This window comes from Pholcus phalangioides, unplaced genomic scaffold (assembly GCF_987345545.1).
Source record: "Pholcus phalangioides strain wild (caught in Gottingen) unplaced genomic scaffold, Ppha-v1.0 ptg000010l_1, whole genome shotgun sequence".
NCBI lineage: Eukaryota > Metazoa > Arthropoda > Arachnida > Araneae > Pholcidae > Pholcus > Pholcus phalangioides.
The window spans coordinates 42,564,455-42,584,035 of NW_028301603.1; the positions used below are offsets into that span (position 1 = coordinate 42,564,455).

The 19,581-nt window shown below is 39.8% G+C and overlaps 1 protein-coding gene across 1 annotated transcript in view; it reads right to left on the reverse strand.

Annotated features, from left to right (window-relative positions):
• Nucleotides 1–19,581, reverse strand: part of LOC149081518 (metabotropic glutamate receptor 3-like) — an 84,768-nt gene that overhangs the window by 16,033 nt on the left and 49,154 nt on the right. The window contains exons 4-6 of the mRNA XM_089238454.1: nt 15,241–15,353; nt 12,321–12,514; nt 3,284–3,823 (exon numbers count right to left, since the gene is read on the reverse strand). Coding sequence (XP_089094580.1) covers nt 3,284–3,823; nt 12,321–12,514; nt 15,241–15,353 — 847 coding nt within the window. The remainder of the gene's footprint in view (nt 1–3,283; nt 3,824–12,320; nt 12,515–15,240; nt 15,354–19,581) is intronic.

A 19,581-nucleotide genomic window follows, 5' to 3' on the forward strand; every position in this document is an offset into this window, starting at 1 on the left:
GAGATATTCGAATTCAAACCAGTAAAAAGTTGGCAAAGGACAACATAAATGAGGGAAGGAAGCGTTGTGTCCAATTTTTTCCGCTGGTTTTGTTTTTCGTAACAAAATATCCCAAACGACCATAATATCCCAGTCATTAACTTTTCCCTCCGCCACTCTATCCCATCCTACAAACTCGCCCCTAAACGTAATTTCAACAAGGCAAATTATCCACTTATGCAAAATATTTTTCGCTCTCACTTCAATGATTTCTTATCCATATCCTCTTCTAACAATATCCACACCCTCTGGACCTCTTTTAAATGTATTATAGACAAATGCTTAACTACAGTTCCAATTAAAAATGTTTCTCCTAAGTCTTTTTTTAATCCATGGATCACCAGAGATATTATTCATTTAAAGAGGAAAATCCGCCGAATCGCCTTCAAATATAAAACTAACAAATCCAATTCACTCAAATCCATAATTTCAGCCTCCACCCGAGACCTCAGAAACCTCATTTCCGTCCAAAAGTCCAGATACCTCTCTCATTCTCTACCCCATTACTTAAAAACCAATCCAACAAAATTCTGGAGTTATCTTAGACCTAAATCTGTTGGTCCCACTTCCCTGAGAAGTTCAAATAAATATACATTTTCTCCTTCAGAGATGGCTACCGAATTCAATTTAGCTTTCTGCTCGGTTTTCTCAATAGACCCCTCTCCTCCCCAATACTCTTTTTTTGATTCTATCCACAACTCACCCCCTATATCCTTCTCCAAACAAGGTATCCTAAAACTTTTGAAAAAACTGAAACCCCATTCTGTTGGCCCTGACGACATCCCAAATTCTATTCTTAAATTCTGTGCTGATGAAGTCGCCGACTATCTTTTAATCCTGTTCAATGTTTCACTAAATTCTGCTACCCTCCCGAACGACTGGAAAATCAATAAAATTATTCCTATCCACAAAACGGGTTCACTTTCCAATCCCCTTAACTTCAGGCCAATAGCAATCACTTCCTCCTGCTGTAAAATCTTCGAGCATATTGTAGCAAAAGAAATCCGTATCCACTTAGACTCCATCAGCTTCTTTTTCCCCAACCAACACGGCTTTAGACAATCTCTCTCTACTACCTCTCAACTGGCCCTCTTCATCCACGACCTCTCTGAAGCCATTGATAAAAACCTACAAACTGATGTCGTATTCCTAGATTTCTCTAAAGCCTTTGATAAAGTTCCCCACGATAAACTTCTTCTCAAACTCTCCCGCCTTGGCCTTAACGTTCAATTACTTAATTGGGTGGAGGCTTTCCTAAAACACCGTAAACAGTTTGTTCATTTTAATGATCATAACTCGTCATCCGCCTCCGTAAAGTCTGGGACCCCTCAAGGATCGGTCCTCTCCCCGTTACTTTTCCTAATTTATATCAATGACCTTCCTCAATCCCTCAACTGCACCACTAGACTTTTTGCTGATGACTGTGTAATTTACCGTATCATTCTCCATCAATCTGATCAAGAACTTCTCCAACATAACCTGGCTTCCATCGCCGACTGGTGTTCCGTATGGCAAATGCCAATGAATATCTCAAAAACGGTTCACATGAAAGTTACCCGTAAACTTCTTCCTCTTGAATACTCCTACTCCATCAATCATTTACCGTTATCCCAAGTTTCACATATCAAATACCTTGGTGTCATTATTTCAGCCGACCTACGTTGGAACAAACACATCGACTACATTTACCAGAAGTGTCTTAACAAACTTTTCTTCCTCCGCCGCAATCTTAAACACTCTACTCGGGATATCAGACTTCTCTGTTACCAAACTTATATATCCCCCGTCCTCTCCTACGCCGCTGAAATCTGGGACCCTTACACCTCCAGTAATATAGACAAACTTGAATCTATTCAAAATAAATCCGCCCGATTTGTTCACGACTGCTGGTCATCTTTCATTTCTGTGTCCGAACTTAAAAATGAACTTCATCTCCTCCCTCTCTCTACTCTTCGTTTCATCTCTCGATTAACATTGCTTTATAAAATTTTCCATGGTCAGTTCAACATGGATACTTCTGGTATCTTAGCCAAACCATCCTACATCTCTAGAAGACTCGACCATTCCCTTAAAATAAAACCTATTTTTGCTTCCACTGACTGCTTTAAATACAGCTTCTTTCCTCATACCATTGGTGAATGGAACAAACTCCCAAGCTCTATTGTTGAATCTCCCTCTATCACTAGTTTTTTATCCAACATCAAACAATATCTTTGTCATTCTCAATCGCATCCTCTTGTATAGGCCCAAGGGCCAACAATATTGTATAAATAAATAAATAAATAAATAAATAAATAACTTTTCTCCAATTTTTGAATGCAAATATTTCACTTGGAAACTTGGAATTTTTTCTATTGTCCTTAGGAGAGACAGGGTAACAACTTTCTGAATGGACGTTAGTCCCGCATTCGTTGTGGAGTCACATGCGAATGTTAACTTAATTTTACTGACACAAAAATTTTTGGTACACAAATGATCGAGGCAGGGAACGTACGCAGGGTTGACCTTCGGAGGGGGCAAAAATTGTTTTCTTTCCGAGAAACTTTGAGTTACCACCCTTGAAAAAGCATTTACGTAAGTGTTCCCAATGTGGGCGATAAGAGCTACTGGTTTAACATAGCATCCTATGAATTAGATTGCGTTGGGGAGCGATGGGAGAAAAAATTTCTGAAGGAGGGGGCGATGGAAAAAAGTTTGAAAAACTATGAATTAAATCAGTGAATCCTAATGTGGGCGTTGACGCCCCCTTGGGGGTGATGGAATGTTCCAGGGGGGCTGCAGAAGCTACGGTATAACATAGGATCCTATGGGTGAGATTGCGTTGGGAGAAAAAAATTTCAGAAGTAGGGGGTGATGGGACAAAAAAGGTTGGGAAATTATGATTTAACCCAGAGAATCTTATGTTATACTCGTAGCTTCTACTGCCCCCGGAACATTCCATCGCCCCTCCCAGGGGGCGGTAACGCCCATGTTGTGAATCACTGATTTAAATTAACAGAAATGGGTTAATGTGGCATATGAAGGGTATTTCCTTTGGGCATTTCAATTTTTCACCGAAATATTACTTTTCTTTTCTAAATTTTGGTCGGCTTTTAGATAGGGCAAGGGCTTCCCTGAGCAACCCCCCCCCCACCCCTGAGTACGCCTCTGTCGAGCCTCTGGTCTAAATCAAAAGATAGACTTAGACCAGGTACTGAATGAATCCCCAGCAACGGCATTTATACTTGAAGGCAAAGATTATCACCTAGGAAGTGCACCTTCTGCAGGAACCTCTTCAATTCTTGCCCGTCGATATTCTTCATCTGCCTGCAGAGTCCCGGGACCCCGCCGCACTTGTCCTTATGCATCTCGTTCAACGCGTGCGCGAAGGCGTAAGCTGCGTCCCGGACGAAATGCAGAGCCGGGGTCTGAGTGTAGCCGTTCATCTCGGATATCATCCTGTTGCCCGAACAGTACTTGTGGTACTGGTTGTTGTAAGGCGTCGAGTAGAACTCCGGCAGCCTGCAGTGGAAGTACTCCTCCCAGAACTCCGGGAACCACGGGTTCGACTGGTTGTTGTTCTCTGGATTCAGGGCCTTGAAATGCTCGTCGAAACCCGTCAGGGGCTTGACCAGAGGCGAGACCGTGATCGCACCTTCGACGACGATCTCGTGGTTCTCGACGACGTTGGTCCTCCCGCCCCAGGCGTCGCTGCCGATCCACACGAACCTGTTGATTGCTTTTCGGCGTTTGGCGGCCGCCATCAGGTTCTTGGCGAGTTGCTTGTCCGCGAACACGACCACAACTAGAAGGGAAGAGAAAATGTAAAACATGACAAACGTTGAATTCAGAAAAACTGTGAACGAGAGCTCATTGTTTCCTACTACAGTGAGAGACCTCAGCATTTTAACGTCATATCGCTTATAACGCCAGTTTTTGAAGATTCCTGCTAGCGCAAGCAGTAAATTCGGTATACTTGCTTCTTGTCAACCGCTTATAAAGTTATTTTCATTCGGTCCCCAGGGGTGACATTATACCGAGGTCACACTGTATTTACGTAGTCTTATTATATTATTTATTAGGGCATATTATGCCCTAAATTATGAGGAGTGTCTGCCAAAACCAAATATAGTCTGATATTATATGCTCAACCTATGGCCCGGGTGCCAAATGTGACCCTCGAAGTCTTTTGATGTGGCCCGTGACCTCAAACTTCTGTTTGTGAAAATAAACTAAGCGGCATTTTGCTAGACCACTTAAGTGATCTCTAAATGCGCCGTGGGTCACTCAAGTGACCTGGTTTTATTTTGGGCATAGTAAACCTTATTGCACTTGAAATAGTTTTAATTGTATTGCATTCTACTTTACTTTACCGCACAACCAACTCCGGTCATACGGCGATTTCCAACCAGTGGAGTAAAGTGGGAAATCGGGAAGATTCCATCCATCGTTGGTCACCCCAGGCTCGGTAGGCAAAAAACTTGCTTCTGACGTTCTATGCCCGGATTCGGTACCCGTGGACCTTGATGGTAACCTTCATAGTGGAAGACGAGCATCTTACCACTGCGCCACTCGGGGACGCTTGTATTGCATTCTAGCTCACTGAAGTTTCTTCACGTGCAAGAGATTGGAAACATATGACCTTGAATTGAATGTTGTTTCATCTCCGTTACTGTGACCTTGGCAGAGATTTTGCAAGTAGGCACTTCAACTATACAGGGTGTCTTGTAAATCCGAATTCGGTCTTTATCCCATCAACCGTTTGTCACAGAGGTATGGTTTCGAGTTGCAAGATCCTTAAGAGGTGTTCAGAAATCACACTGTGCCAATTTTCGGGAGCAGAAACTTTCAGTCTAACACGAAATAAAGAATCTAAATTTTTATGCGGTCCCCTAACTTCCAATTAGCAAGCAATTGTCCCGTCTCTTCTGAGGCGATCAAAAGAAAATCCTATGTTTTAACTGCGATAATCCGCTAAGATATTTGAATTCTAAAATCGGAGAAGATTTGGGAAAGAACAGCATAAAAGGGAGGGTAATTTCATGGTCTGTTAGTCTCTGTTGTTCTTTGCAAACGTGTCTCCGATTTTTGGAGTTCAAATACCTAAGCAAATATCGCAATTAAATCGCGGCAGAAATTACAACGGACCACGCTTTCTTCTTTCTTTTATGCTGTTCTTTCCCCCAACTTTTCTCAGATTTTTGAAATTAAATATCTCGGTGAACGAAAAAAACAAAAAACTCCCTTCACAATCGGTACTTTTTTTTAATTAATTTTCTGAAAGTTGCAAATCGTGGAATTCCAGTCCTTGAATCTTCGTGACAGATTTGACGCTCATAAGTTGCATCGGGACCATTTGATGATCAAACATTTCGAACGATATCAATGGAAATTCTTAAACTACATATTAAAAATGGTATCTGTGCTATGAGCAGGTGTGTAGCCTATATATGTTACGCTAAATCCGAAAAATATGGTTATTATGCATAATAACCGGTTATTACGCATACTTACCAAGCGTTTTGGTAAGTTTCATAAAATTGCCTAAATTTCCTTAAATTTATCACTTTTACCAGTGATTATGCATAATACCTAATCGTCGTTGGTAATTATGATAAATCGTGCCTAAAGTTATCACTTTTGCCGGCTATTACGCATTTTCGCCATTTCGTATTGGTAAATATCGTAAATCGGTCACATTACCGCGATAGGATTTAGATGACCGTTCTAAAGTCTGAATCGGATATAAAGGACTCTGATTTAACGAATTTTTCCGAAAATCCCCGAAGTAACTCCTATTGACGATAACGGTGATCTCTCATTTGATAAATATTATGATCTTACTCCATTATAGTGAACAGTCATTAGACAAATTTTACGATAGCCTGGATATAACGAATTCTCATTTAACAAAGTCTTTGATTTGACGATTTTTTATAAGTTTATGTGCCTATACAACACACCCCAATGTAAAAAAAAAAACATATTTCACGTATTCTACAGTCGCATCTCGATATAACGAACTCGTATTTAATAATTTTTTTGATTGTACAGCGATATAATGAACTCTAATTAAACAAATTTCACGAACTTACCCCCGATATAATGAACTGACATTCGACAAATTTTACGACCGTATCTCTCCATAATGAACGCTCATTCAACAAATTCTTCGATTTGACGATTTTTTTACAAATTTATGTGCATACGATCGGACTCCCGATGTAACAAACTACTTTTTGACTAACTCTTAAAACTCTCTCTATATATGACGTTATAATATATGATAATTTTTCTGCCATTTATCATTTACCAACGGTATTTGTATATTATGCATAATCGCCGGTAAAAGTGATATAATGAGTGCCTCCAATATTTATCGAATTTACCCATGGCGTTTGGGTATTATACATATTCGCCTGTGAAAAAGTGATAAATTTATCGAACTTATCAAGATTACTGGTAAGTATGCATAATAACCGATTTATCGCAACATATACATGCCATATGCCATATCTCGAGAACCACATTCTAGAAGCCTCGTAGATGTCGTATGGGCCAATGTACTAGTATGCCTGATCAATCGCTAGTATATGCGTACCCATTTTTGAATTTTCATCGTTGTGTTCACTTTTCAACGATCTCATACCGAGCATTAATCACACAACGTAATAAGACATCTTAAAGACCTCTTAGATCCACAATGTGGTTAAATAAAATTACACAAAAATAATAAATAATCGGAGAAATACACCTTGAAATAGGGTCTCCTATTTTTATCATTTGTGTAGGGAGTCTGAGTATATATTCTCTGATATATACCCGACGGTCGATAAGTTTTAGCTAGTAACAGACCGACCGATTCGGAACAAGCGCAGCCCTTTATGATGGACCTAAACGACCCACACAAACAAGAAAGCCCCGCAGGAATGCGGGACCTCCCTTCTCCTCCGTTTGCTTCAGTGGCGTCGTCCTCCCTGAACCCCTCCTCGACATAGTCTTCGAATGCTCTTTATCCCGCCGCGTGCAGGGATGTGACGCAGGTTCCTAAGCCCACCTCAACACAAATCCTTCTCCCATAATTTGGCCCCACGCCTATTTTCCATCCTCTTATCGCCCAACCACTGCACCCATTTTTCCATCCTCTTATCGCCCAACCACTGCGCCCATGCGATGTTATTATTTTCAATCATTCAATTCTAAAACCATACTCGGTGGTTCTAAACTAACTCTTAAGGAACCATCTGGCTAGCTGAAGAACAATCATCTGTTTTTATATAGTATTCTTCATACATTGTTGGCGTCATTGAATTCTCTGTTGCTAAGCAGCTTCTACTTGCAGCACTTATCGCTCAACCACTGCACCCATTTTTCCATCCACTTATCGCCCAACCACTGCACCCATACGATGTTGCCTATCCTGTGAATCATCTAACGTCTGAAAACCCCCATACACTGGATGTTTTTGAACCGACTTTTTAGGAACTTGGCAAACATCTGATTAGATGAGGGGCAAACATTCGTTTTTATGCACTTTTTGTTATCCATTGTTGACGTGGTATGCCTCTGTTGCTTCGGTTGAACAATATTCATACTGAAGTTTGACAAAGCCGTTGAGATTAGCATTGTTGAAAGCACTGTTGAAGTTAACAGGGCCACCTTTACCCGGTGCGAAAATAATATCGGTGAAGTTTAGCCCATATTTTTCTTTCTTATGTTACAGAGGGGGAATCGCAAATATTCAGAAATTGCAAATCAGGAAAATTCGGAATAAAGGCAAAAAATAATTTCATAATTTGTGAAAATATTCATAATTTCAAAAATTATGAATGTTTGGAATTTCAGAAGTGACGAAAATTTAGAATTGGAAAAAAACAAATCGTTCCATACATAGTGGAAATTCAGAATTCATGAGATAAATTATTTCCCAAATGGCATTTTCATTCCAGATGAAAATGAAGTCTATAAATGAAGTATATAAGAAAATAAAGATGGCATTTTCATTCTGGATGAAAGTGCCAGAAAAATGATGAAAAAATTCAGATTTAGAGAACTACACTAAAGTTCGAAAACAAAGCGGTTACAAGCTTATTTCGGGCACACTTTGGTAAAGCCTAGGCCTTAACGGTAAATATGATCATTCTGATTGGCAAAATACCTCGATTTAGACCCTTCCCGTACAAGCTTTTGACGAGAAATTTGGATGATCTCTATTTGACGAATCAGCCATAGATCTGGTAACCTTGTCCTATCCTAGCCGCACGTTAGAAAAAGAAAGAAGCGGGAAAGAAAAAAATATAAAAGGAAAAATTATAATAGATAAGGTCGCTAAGAGTGGTTTTTCTAGGGTCCACTTTTCACCCTTACCCTACGTGTTGTATTTAGCTCTTGCATGTATGTAATACTACATGGAAATCCGCTTCCTCTTTTCCCTTTGTTTGGGCCCGCACAAAAACATCAAAAAGTTTCTTCCCCAAAACCTATCTCTCTTCCTCCAATCAGTGACCAACAAAACCTGTTTGTACTACGCCCTCGCTCCCAACTACCTGTTTTTCCCCTCTCTCCCGGAACATTTCGTCATACCGCCTTGTATAGGAAGTACATGCAAGCGTTTTCCGTCTAGAATATTAGTTCCCAACGTGGGCGTTAATTTCCCCTTGGGGGCGGTGGAAACTACAGGTATAACATAAGATCCTTTGCGTTAGATTGCGTTGGGGGGCGATGGGCCAAAAAAAGGTTGGGAAACTATGGTCTAGAATGAAATGATTATAGGTTTTGGGGAGGAAATAGAGAGAGAGTGTGTGTGTGTGTGCCAAAAACAAACTTCCGTAGATAAGGCTTATATCATCAAGCTTATATTATTACTTCACCAAACACCAACTGTGGTCATATCGCTGTATTGCAATTTACTGCCACTAATGAGATGGCTTGAATATGATGGCGCTGTCTATCGGTGGTCGCCTCAAGTTCGTTAGGGGAAAAAACTTGTATACGTCCTCCCTCGGATTCGAACCCGGGACCGCGCCAGCAACCTTCACGTAGGTAGACGAGCATCTTACCATCACGCTACTAGGGTGCCAGAGCTTATATTACTGGAGAGAGTATGACGTCAGCGGTCTCCCCGAACATCATTCCTCTGAAGATCACGTGACTCGGTGAAAACACACAAATACAAAGACAACGCCACAACAGGCAAAGTTCCCAACGAAGTGGATGAGAAAAAGATTCCCATAACAAATATGGATGTCATATATTTCAAAAATACAGCAACCCAATAAAAAACACAATCACAAAAATTATAAACAATATATACACACAATTCCCCGTTATTTTCTTATGGCATCCACAGGAATTTGAAAAAATAAATGAAAGAAATAATTTCAGCTTCGATGAGATAATTCCAGAATTAATGAAAGAGATAATTCAGGAATAAATGAAAGAGATAATTCCAGAATTAATGAAAGAGATAATTCCAGAATTAATGAAAGAGATAATTCAGGAATAAATGAAAGAGATAATTCCAGAATTAATGAAAGAGATAATTCAGGAATAAATGAAAGAGATAATTCCAGAATTAATGAAAGAGATAATTCCAGAATTAATGAAAGAGATAATTTCAGAATTAATGAAAGAGATAATTTCAGAATTAATGAAAGAGATAATTTCAGAATTAACGAAAGAGATAATTTCAGAATTAACGGAAGGAAATATTCTAGAATTAATGTAGGAGATAATTTCAGCATTTTGATAACAAAGTGATAATTTACAAATTAATGAAAGAGGTACTTTCAGCATTGATGAAAGAAAACAGTCTAGAATAAATTGAAGAGATAATTCCAGAATGAAGGAAAGAGATAATTTCAAAATTAATGAAAGCGATAATTCCAAAATTATAGAAAGAAAAATTATAGAATTAATGAATTAAAATTCCAGAATTAATGAAGGAAAATTCCAGAACTAATGAAGGAAAATACCAGAATTAATGAAAGAGAAATAATTTCAGCATTGATGAAAGTGATAATTCCAAAATTAATGAAAAAACAAATGCAGAATTGATGAAAGAAATTATTTTCCAGAAAGGAATAATAATTAATAAAGGAAATAATTCCAGAATTAATGAAGATCTTAGAATTAATGAAAGAAAATTTCAGAATTGATGAAAGAAAATTTCAGAATTGATGAAAGAAATTTTTCAGCAATTACGAAAGAAATCATTCCACGTTAATGAAATAAATAATTTAATCTTTTTCATTCTTTAAATGAGAGTTCTCTATCCTTTTTTTTAATCTTGAAAACCCAATATTTAGAGACCGAACTGTACATTTCTATGGGCAAACCGCCAGGAGGGAACTTTGTTTTCACCGAGTCACGTGGTTTCCTTGCATTTGATGTCGCTGCCGTCGCGGCGACTTGATGCTCCCTCCAGTAACATAAGCTCGATGGTTAGCATAGCGATGGCGAGAAAAAAGAAAACACGCAGAACTTGTTTGAATTTATTTCTCTGGTGTTTGGACGTATTATTACGCCCGTGATCGTAAAGACGCCAAGAAGACGCTCGTAAACACTGTATTATGAGGCCAACGAAAATTAGTCTAACGGGGGTTTTCAATGCTACAACAAATGCACCTGTTACATGTTGTACAAATGCTAAATACTCTCATGATAGAGTGCCATCTGTAGGATTTCATAGTTCTAAAAAATTGCGTAAAATTCTTGATCATGACAAGAATATACAGGGTGATTCTAAATTCATGGAGCAAACTTTGAGAGATGATATAGGACACCTAAGAGAGCACCTTTTTTTCATAGAATGTGTGTGACTGAAACGCAATAGCAAAGGTGTTGAAGGGTTTTCGGACAGTGCGCAATAGCTCTTCAAAAATTATATTTTTCCGCCGGATTAGCTGCAATAATTGCAATCAATTGTGCAGGGTATGGTAATGTTATCGGATTTTTCATGGCGCCACCTGGATAACGGAAATTCTACCACAAGTCATTATACTGTTTGATCATTGGCACAGCTCTAGTCCGAACCGAATGGCTGATATCACATATCGTATCAAATCCGTCGGTAAAATATCATGCTGTAGAATCTGGTTTATCCGGCCCAATGTGTCAGAAGGGCGGGCTGGATAACAAAACAGCCGGATAGGGCAGAGTTCTATAAATGATCACTTCCTACCCCTACCAATACAATCAAAAACGCCATTTTAATACCAAATACCACTCCTATTCATGTTTTGTGACCTCTTGGCACAGGTCAATACTTTATACATCCATATAAATGCTACCGCCAAAGTCTGAAGTTGGCCGCTTCGTGTACTGGATGGCTCAGTTGACCCCGTCCAATGTCGGGCTTTCGCTGTGCTTTGACGTGCCCTTATATATACCCCCTAAAAATCGATCCCTATGGGATTCGGGGTCATCTTCAAGTGGACGTATTTTTTTTGATAATTATGGCCATTTATAATTAGCCATAGCTAACCATTATTAAGATTAGCTATGGCCCTCTAAGCCTATCGATCAAAGGAATCTGAATATCGATACCTTGCTACATCCATGTATAGGGATATACAGAAATCGACATATATAGGGACCAGCCAAAGCCAAGCGAAAGCACGAAATTCGGACATTGGCCGGATCAGCTGGGGCCAGCCTGTTCGCGAAGCGACCATTTTCTGGTTTAGGTGGTAGCATATACATAATGTAAATATTTTTTATGTACTGTACTGTACTGTGCGTTTAAAAATTTATTACAGGACAAGGAAGTGCAAGAATATAAATAACTTTAAGCAAATTATGTAAATAGTGCTTATTTATCATTTATCATGCCATATTTCGCCTTTGAACAGTCAATCTCATGTAAAAATGTAAATTACCGCATACATCTGTAAATATCGCCAAATTGGCAACAAACTAAGCGCAGTTTGGCGAGAGCTCCGATGAGTTGGCGACGTCATGACGTCAAGAGACTGGCCCGGACAGTCGCAAGCTGGAAAGTCGAGATTCCACTGTATTTTCTGGTGAAGCGCTGTTGAGTACTCTTTTGAAACTCCCTCAACCGCCTTTACTATTGCGATTCGACCGCACATTCTATGATCATAAATGCTTGTTTAGGAGTCTTTTATCACCTCTTGAAGTTTGTCCCATGAATTCAGGATCACCCTGTACCTTTCGCATTAAAATATTCGAAATGTGTCATTGGAACTTTTACGCTACTCTGTGTTATGGGTTAGTGCATAAAATGCAATACAAAGCATTCCCCGTAAACACCCACGTGTTCCGTCTCCGTCGAAACTCACCTCTGGCGTTAGTCTTGTGCATGAGGTTCTTGATGACCATGTCGTAGTCGGCGTCGGAGAAATGGTCGACGTTGATGCTCTGAGGACTGGAGAAACAGATTTCATCCGGTGCCAGATCCTGTAACTTCTCGTAGCCCTTATTTCCGTAGTCGGTGTCGGAATACACGACCGAGACGTACGTCCAGCGGAAAGCCCTTCAAGAGACATTGAAAAAAGAAAAGTGTTTAAAATAGGGGAAAAAAAACACCCCCTTCTTTCCTGAAACCGCATGGAAACTGAAACCCGTCAAAATCAGCCAATATGAATACAGTATAAGGGGGGTTCCCCAAACAAGACAAACAGGAGATGGCGGAATTTCCGTTCGGCGGAGATTGTGTGTTTTTCTTTTCCGCCCACTCGAATCCTTACAGATTGTGGACCAAAAATAGAAGGCTATTCTCAAAAAGCAAAAACAACCCAGAAGTTAACAGGAAGGTTTTGAAAACAATCTGCATCACTCACGGCAAATTGAGGCGTTAATTGAAAACAAAGTTGCTCGGATGTTCGGGGAGCGCGTAGGTAATTCGAGTGTCGGAGAATTCGCCAACAACAATTCACCGCTAGGAAAATTTTGGGAAAATTGGCCGACAACAGTTCGACACGACTGCATGATCCAGTGAGCAAGTGATTGAATGAGCAAGTGTGTGACTGGATGAATCAACAAATGAGTGAATAAATTAACAAGTAAGCGAATAAATGAGTGAGTGAATGAATGACTCACTCCATAGGTAACTAACTCTCTTGCTCACTACGTCATTCACTTTCTCATTTACTCACTAGGTCGCTCATTTTATCACTCACTCACTTGGTCACTCATTCTATCATCAAGTTACTAGGTTTCACACTCTGTTAAACGCTCATTCACCTGGTCGCTCACTTGCTCACTAGACCGCTCACTAACTATGCTGCTCGCTCTGTCACTCAGTAACTAGGTCGCTCACTCTGTTACTTCCCCGGCTAGGTTGCTCATTTTATCTTTTACTCACTGGGTCACTCATTCTGTCACACACTCAATGACGAGATCAATCAGTTTACCACTGGGTCACTCAATATGATACTCGGCCGCCCACTCACTCACTAGGTCACTTTACTCTGTTACTTCCTCACCGAAACTAACCAGTCTTTCACTCGCTGGCTTACTCGCTCGGTCATTCCTCGCTCACTTACTGACTCGTGTCGAACTGTTGTCAGTGAATTTTCCTTCTGTGAATTGATGATGGTGAGTTTTTCGTAAATCGGTTAATTTACGTATTCTGAGCTGTAGCCGTAATTATTAATGATAGAGCTATGGGACTTCAGCAACATGTTTATGGCAGGATGAGAAAGAAATTGACAACAAAAATAGGGAATTAAATTCACCAGTGCTAGGACTGTACTGGTGAACATGGTCTAATGTAAAAGAAAGTGTAGATACGGGTTTTATGCAGTCACCTTGACAGTTGACTCGTTGCATGGATCTCCAGGCGTGTCCAACCTTCGGAAAACTCTTATATCTAAGTCAGATGTAGAGCGGGGCGCTTCTGATAGTAAAGGTGAGGTCGTGGCCACGGGCAACGTCACCGATACCACGTAAAAACCACATCTGATCTACAGCAGTGATCATGTTGGGCATGGTTTTTAACCTGATCACAGACAGATATGCTTCAGCACGGTAACTTGATGCCAATGAAACACCAGCATTGCCCTCTAGTAATGAATTTTAAAACATATTTTTTTACAAAAAGTTTCTTCTCTCCCATCCTTTTATCTTGACCAGTGGTTCTCAACCTTGAGGAATGTATATAGTGGTCTTTGAAGTCTTCGGATGGTCTAAGGAGACAACGGGTGAAAATCGAGTGGAAAAGGAGAAATGACAGGAAATTATAGGGTATTATAGAGAGCTGTGAAAACAATTATAGGGTGTCAAAATATGAAGCTTTTGAGTGGAATATGGTTGACGGAAAAAAAATGTGAATACACACAAACACACTTTCAAAAATGCAGGAGATTCACCTGTTGAACTTTGAATCAAACCCATCTAGCCCATACGGCCGTCTCAAAAGCATCATAGGATCCCGGGTAAGTGATTTTTTTAGGCCGCCTCTTCTAGCGTAGAAAAGTGCCTGCCTTCTAATTTACTTCAATTTCTCTCGAAAATTTATGCGGATCTGCTTATTATGAGGCGACCTCTGTGAGCCCATGCATTTTAGACGGCACTACGTGCCCGAAAGGGCCTCATGTCCATATAGAGTCTACATGATGGGGATCTATTAAATATATCCCCCTTAAAATATCACTCTGTCCAGGGCATATGACGGCGGGACAACTCTACATAAAATCAGTACTACATCTCAGGCAGTCTACATCTCTGCTGGTTAGGGAACTAGCTTCTCACTGTGCAGGTCTGGGTTCGAATCCCGGTTCGGGCATGGATGTCTACTAACAATAACAAATTCCCTGGACGGATCATGCTGATCCCTTGGGAATACGTGAAGATCACGTTATTTAAAAATAAAAAAAATAAAAACAAAACCCTCACAAAATTTAGGATTACTGAGCTGTAACGATTGGGATCTGGTGATCGAACTTATAGAACTTTGGTTCACTATGAATTCGCTCGGAGAAATCAGTTCAATAAACCGGAAGGCGAAAGGGTCAAACTCATGGACGACGGCGTTGGAGGTCTACGTAATGCAGGAACCACGGGTAGAAATGTGGTCCAGATGGGTCAAGAAGGGGTTAAGAAACATTGATCAAGACACCTTAAAAAATTTCTCTCTTGGATGAATAATAATGGCTGCGCAGAAAGTTCCGAACAAGGCAATTCCAATTATAAACTTCTGTATTTCACTATCTAAATATAAAATAATTGTATTTATGTATATCGTATTATACAGCTCACTTGAGTATTTCTAATATGGCATGGGCTTGATTGACGTCGGAAGGTACGGTGCGGAAGAAATAGCCGTACTTCTCCTTGTTACTCAGTGTCGGGCTCGTCGACTGGTAGCTGATCTGGAAAAAAACATGCATGCGTTGAACAAAGACCTACAGGTTTCACATGGTCATCACACACAGATAATTGAGAATGATTGTGGTCATTTACTGAAGGCTATTTTCAATCAGTTGAACCAAACATCAGTCATCCATCGGTAGAACTTCTATAACTACTTCTTGTTCTACCTACAATTTCGGAAAACTTCTGCAACATTGAATACTTCATTCAAGTGGATTTGTCGTCAAGTTTGAGTACCTAATCCGCTCTACCGTACCGTTTTACGGAAATTTACAACAATAAAAATGTTTACACCCATCGAGTATTCAATGCAACACCACCTATAGTGCCCGAGTGGCGCAGTGACAAGATGCTCGTCTACCAGCATGAAGGTTGTCGACGGGTTCGATACTGGAGGTAGAACATTGATAACGTTTTTTCTTCTTTTGGCCTACCGTACTTGCAAACAGAACCGCCCTCATTGCCCTTTTATAATATTGGCAGTTTTTGTCTGCAACCTTGTGTGTTGTTGCACACTAATTCGCTTCATTTTTTTTTTAATCTGTCCCATAAGGTACGACGATGGGTCGCGATGTGTTGTAATAAAAGACAAAAACAACATGCCCAGGGAGACATGACTCGTTGCTCGGGAGTGGGGTGTAACAGTAAGTGAAATGGGGAGCCAACCTGGCTGTCGCTGTCAGATCAGGGGCCTGACTAGAGTGGAGTCGAGGAAATGACTTTTGCTGTGTGTGCAAAGTGTTGATGCAGTTTTTTGTTAGTCATTGCTGCTGTTTTTATAACAATTGTTACGCGTGTAATTGATGTATTATTGCGATCGAATTACTCCGACAAGGCCCAGATTCGTACTTGGGGCAATGGCTGAAATTGCCTATTGTCGACAATTTCATCGATCCTGGGCGATGTAAGATTTGAAAGAAAAAGGAAAGTTCAGTCGGGTTGATGTCAACGGTACCTCATTAGTCCTTGAGCTTAGATGTCAGTAATGTAAAGGTAGAAAAACTCATCTTCACGACCAGATTTATTACAATGTCAACGACACATCCGACTGCATTTTCCCATTTCAGGATCAGCCACACTGATTCCGTTCAACGACCATCGAAACACTATCGACATCATCAATGACGTCACAGAATACCGTGACGCGTCTTTCACCGAAACCTCAAATTTGAAAAAAAAATAATAATAATCACGTGCCGTTTTGTAAGCTCTTTACTAATGAGGCGCGATGTCTTGCCTTATCTGAAACGAGAGTCCAATCGTTGTAAAAACAAAATCGCAATATGGTTCTAATCAAACTTTCGGGAGCTTGAATCAGATTGGTAGAGTCATGTTTATCAATGACTGTCCAATCACGACAACGTGTAAGACGTTGATCGTCGGGTCTTGGTAATCAAAACTGGAATCTTTCATCGGGCAATTAGGGAAGATTATCTTAAGGGATGGAGCTCGAAGAAAGACAGAAACAAAATATACTACACCGAAAGAGATACGCGTCCAAAGATCGTTAAAGGACTCATTAAATCGTATTTATCGTTGACTAAAATAAATCTTTTTTTTAGAAGATCTTCCCCAGATATCGAAATCATACGGGAAATAAAAACAAGGCCCCCCAGCAATTAGATGCATCTTTGAACTTCAAATACAAGAAGGTGTTCTTTGTTAAATTGGGTAGTGATGCTGTAGAAACTCCATGAAACGAAGAAGGGTAATGTTTATACCCAGGGGGAGTGTTTGATGATTCCGAGGGTTCGGGGGTCAAAAAGATTTTTAGGGTTTCCGTCGAGCCACGGTTTCATGTACAAGGTGCATTGGAAAGTCCGTTTATCCTGGAATAAGTCGCGAACCGTTGATCCTAGAATCATACTTCCAATTGGGAAAAGTATCCGAATAACGTGTAGACCTCATATATTACCTTATTCATATCGTACGGGGCTGCATAGTTATTGAAATTCAAAAAATTTAATTTTAACGTTTTTGTTGTGTGTGACTTTCAATTAACTTCATTATTTTATTAGTCGCTCTGTCCTAAAAAACCCAATTAGAGAATTTCTGTCCCCTGTCTCTCTTGAACCCGCAAAAAAAACCCACTTTTCAAATGCAATAACTCGCTGAGATATTTGCATTTAGAAAAACTGAAAATGAGCTAAAGAACGGATTAAACCAGTGATTCCCAACGTGGGCGTTAACGCCCCCTGGGGGCGGTAGAAGCTACGGGTATGACATAGGATCCTATGGGTTAGATTGCGTTGGGAGACAAAAATTTCTGAAGAAGGGGGCGATGGGACAAAAAAGGTTGTGAAACTATGGCTTAAACTAACGGTGTGTGTTAACATTTTACGCCTCTCATATGCTCTTCTTTTCTTCATTTTCAGCGATTTTCGAATTCAAATATCTCTCGAATATTGCCCTTAAAGCATGAAATTTTTTTTTGGTCAGGCTCAGAGGAAACAACTTTCTCTAATGGAGTTTTTTACGACAGGGTGATCAAATTAAAAGTTTTCATTCTTTTTATTTTAATATATAATAACAAATAATATACACCAATATGCTGGCTTTACGATATGAATGGCGTATCTGAGGTCTACACGTTACTTGGATAATTTTTCCAATTGGAAGTGCACGTCTAGTATCAACGGTTCGCGAGTTAGTCCAGGACAAAGGGACTTCCCCCTACGCAACCTTGAATTCTGAGAGGAAGCCATTCAAGAAAATCCATACATCAAAGGTCTCCAACGCGTGCCCCGTGGGGCCACATGTTGCCCTCAAAGCAAATTCCCAATTCCAGTGGGGGGGGCCCCGCGGCTGTGATCTCCGGCCCTTATGTGCCACTGGGCGCACGTGCAATTTTTCTCCCTAGTCATTGGATTCAGTCACCCATTTTTGTCAAATGGCTTGTAGTTGATCGTAGCATCGAGTTGTAGTAGCATCGAGTTGATGGCTGTCTTCATGGGGAGAACGACGCGAGTAATTCGAAACTTGCAAGCACGGGGAGCCACCACTATAAATGTTTGCTAACTTTTCCGACACAACTCTGCCTCTTTTAAGGTAACGGAAGTGGGGTGCTTTGCATCAGTCCGGGATTGTGAGTGGCTGTATCTATCTATCCCCTCCTCGGCTTTTGAAAATACACTAAAAATGGTATATATTATATATAATGGTACATACGAGAAAGTTGGAATGACGGCCCTGAGATTGAACGTTAATATTGAATGGAGGAACCTGTGGTCAATATAATATATTTAGGTTCCATGTATGTTTAATAAATACATGGTAAAAAAATTATACATTTCTTTTCAAATTTTTTGTTTTGGTATTTTGGAAAATACATCTTTTAGCATTATTTCAATATAAAATACGGCCACATAAGTACATTAGTCAGGCCCGTCATTTAGGGGGGGGGGGGGCGGGGGGCCGTTGCTTCCCCCCCCCCGGCTTTTGAAAATACACTAAAAATGGTATATATACATGTATATATACACAAATATATATTCATACATTGAGTACATGTGCTTTGCCCCCCCGGAAAAAGTTGAAATGACGGCCCTGAGAGAGAGAGAGAGAGAGAGAGACATTAGTTCTTTAGAAAGAGTTGATTCCCCTTATTAGTGTAATTTTTTGAGAAATTGAAATTTCACGTGTTTTGAGAACTATAAAATTGCACTCAATTGAGTGGATCGAAAATAAAATTGTAGGTAAAGTTCAACTTTTTGCTAAGGCCGGGAATTACATAATAAATGTTTAAGTAAAGTCCTTGTGTAAAAATGTAACCAATAAGCGCATTGGTTACATTCCCTCGAACGCAGCCGATGCGCATATTGGTTGCATTTTTTGAAGTTTTATAAAATAACTTATATAAAATAAAATTATGGATTTTTTTTTAATTCTTTAACAGCGCCATCTATTGGAATGTGTTCTTGAGTTTTCTTTACAAGTATGAATATCAATGTTTGTGGCTAATAGTTTCGGAAGTTGTAGTCATACTTACATTTATTAATACTAATTAATAACCAAAACCTCTATATCCGGGGTATAATTTTAAAGTTTGATTATTATTCACAGAATTTATTATCATTATTAATTTATTTTTTTCTTAATTACTCACTATTATATTCTTTGGCAAACTAGAAATGATGTTAATGATCAACGACATCATAATTGAAACACACTAATGTTCCTTAAGAATATGTACGTACTCCTCCTATGTTTTAAAAAATGGTGCACCAT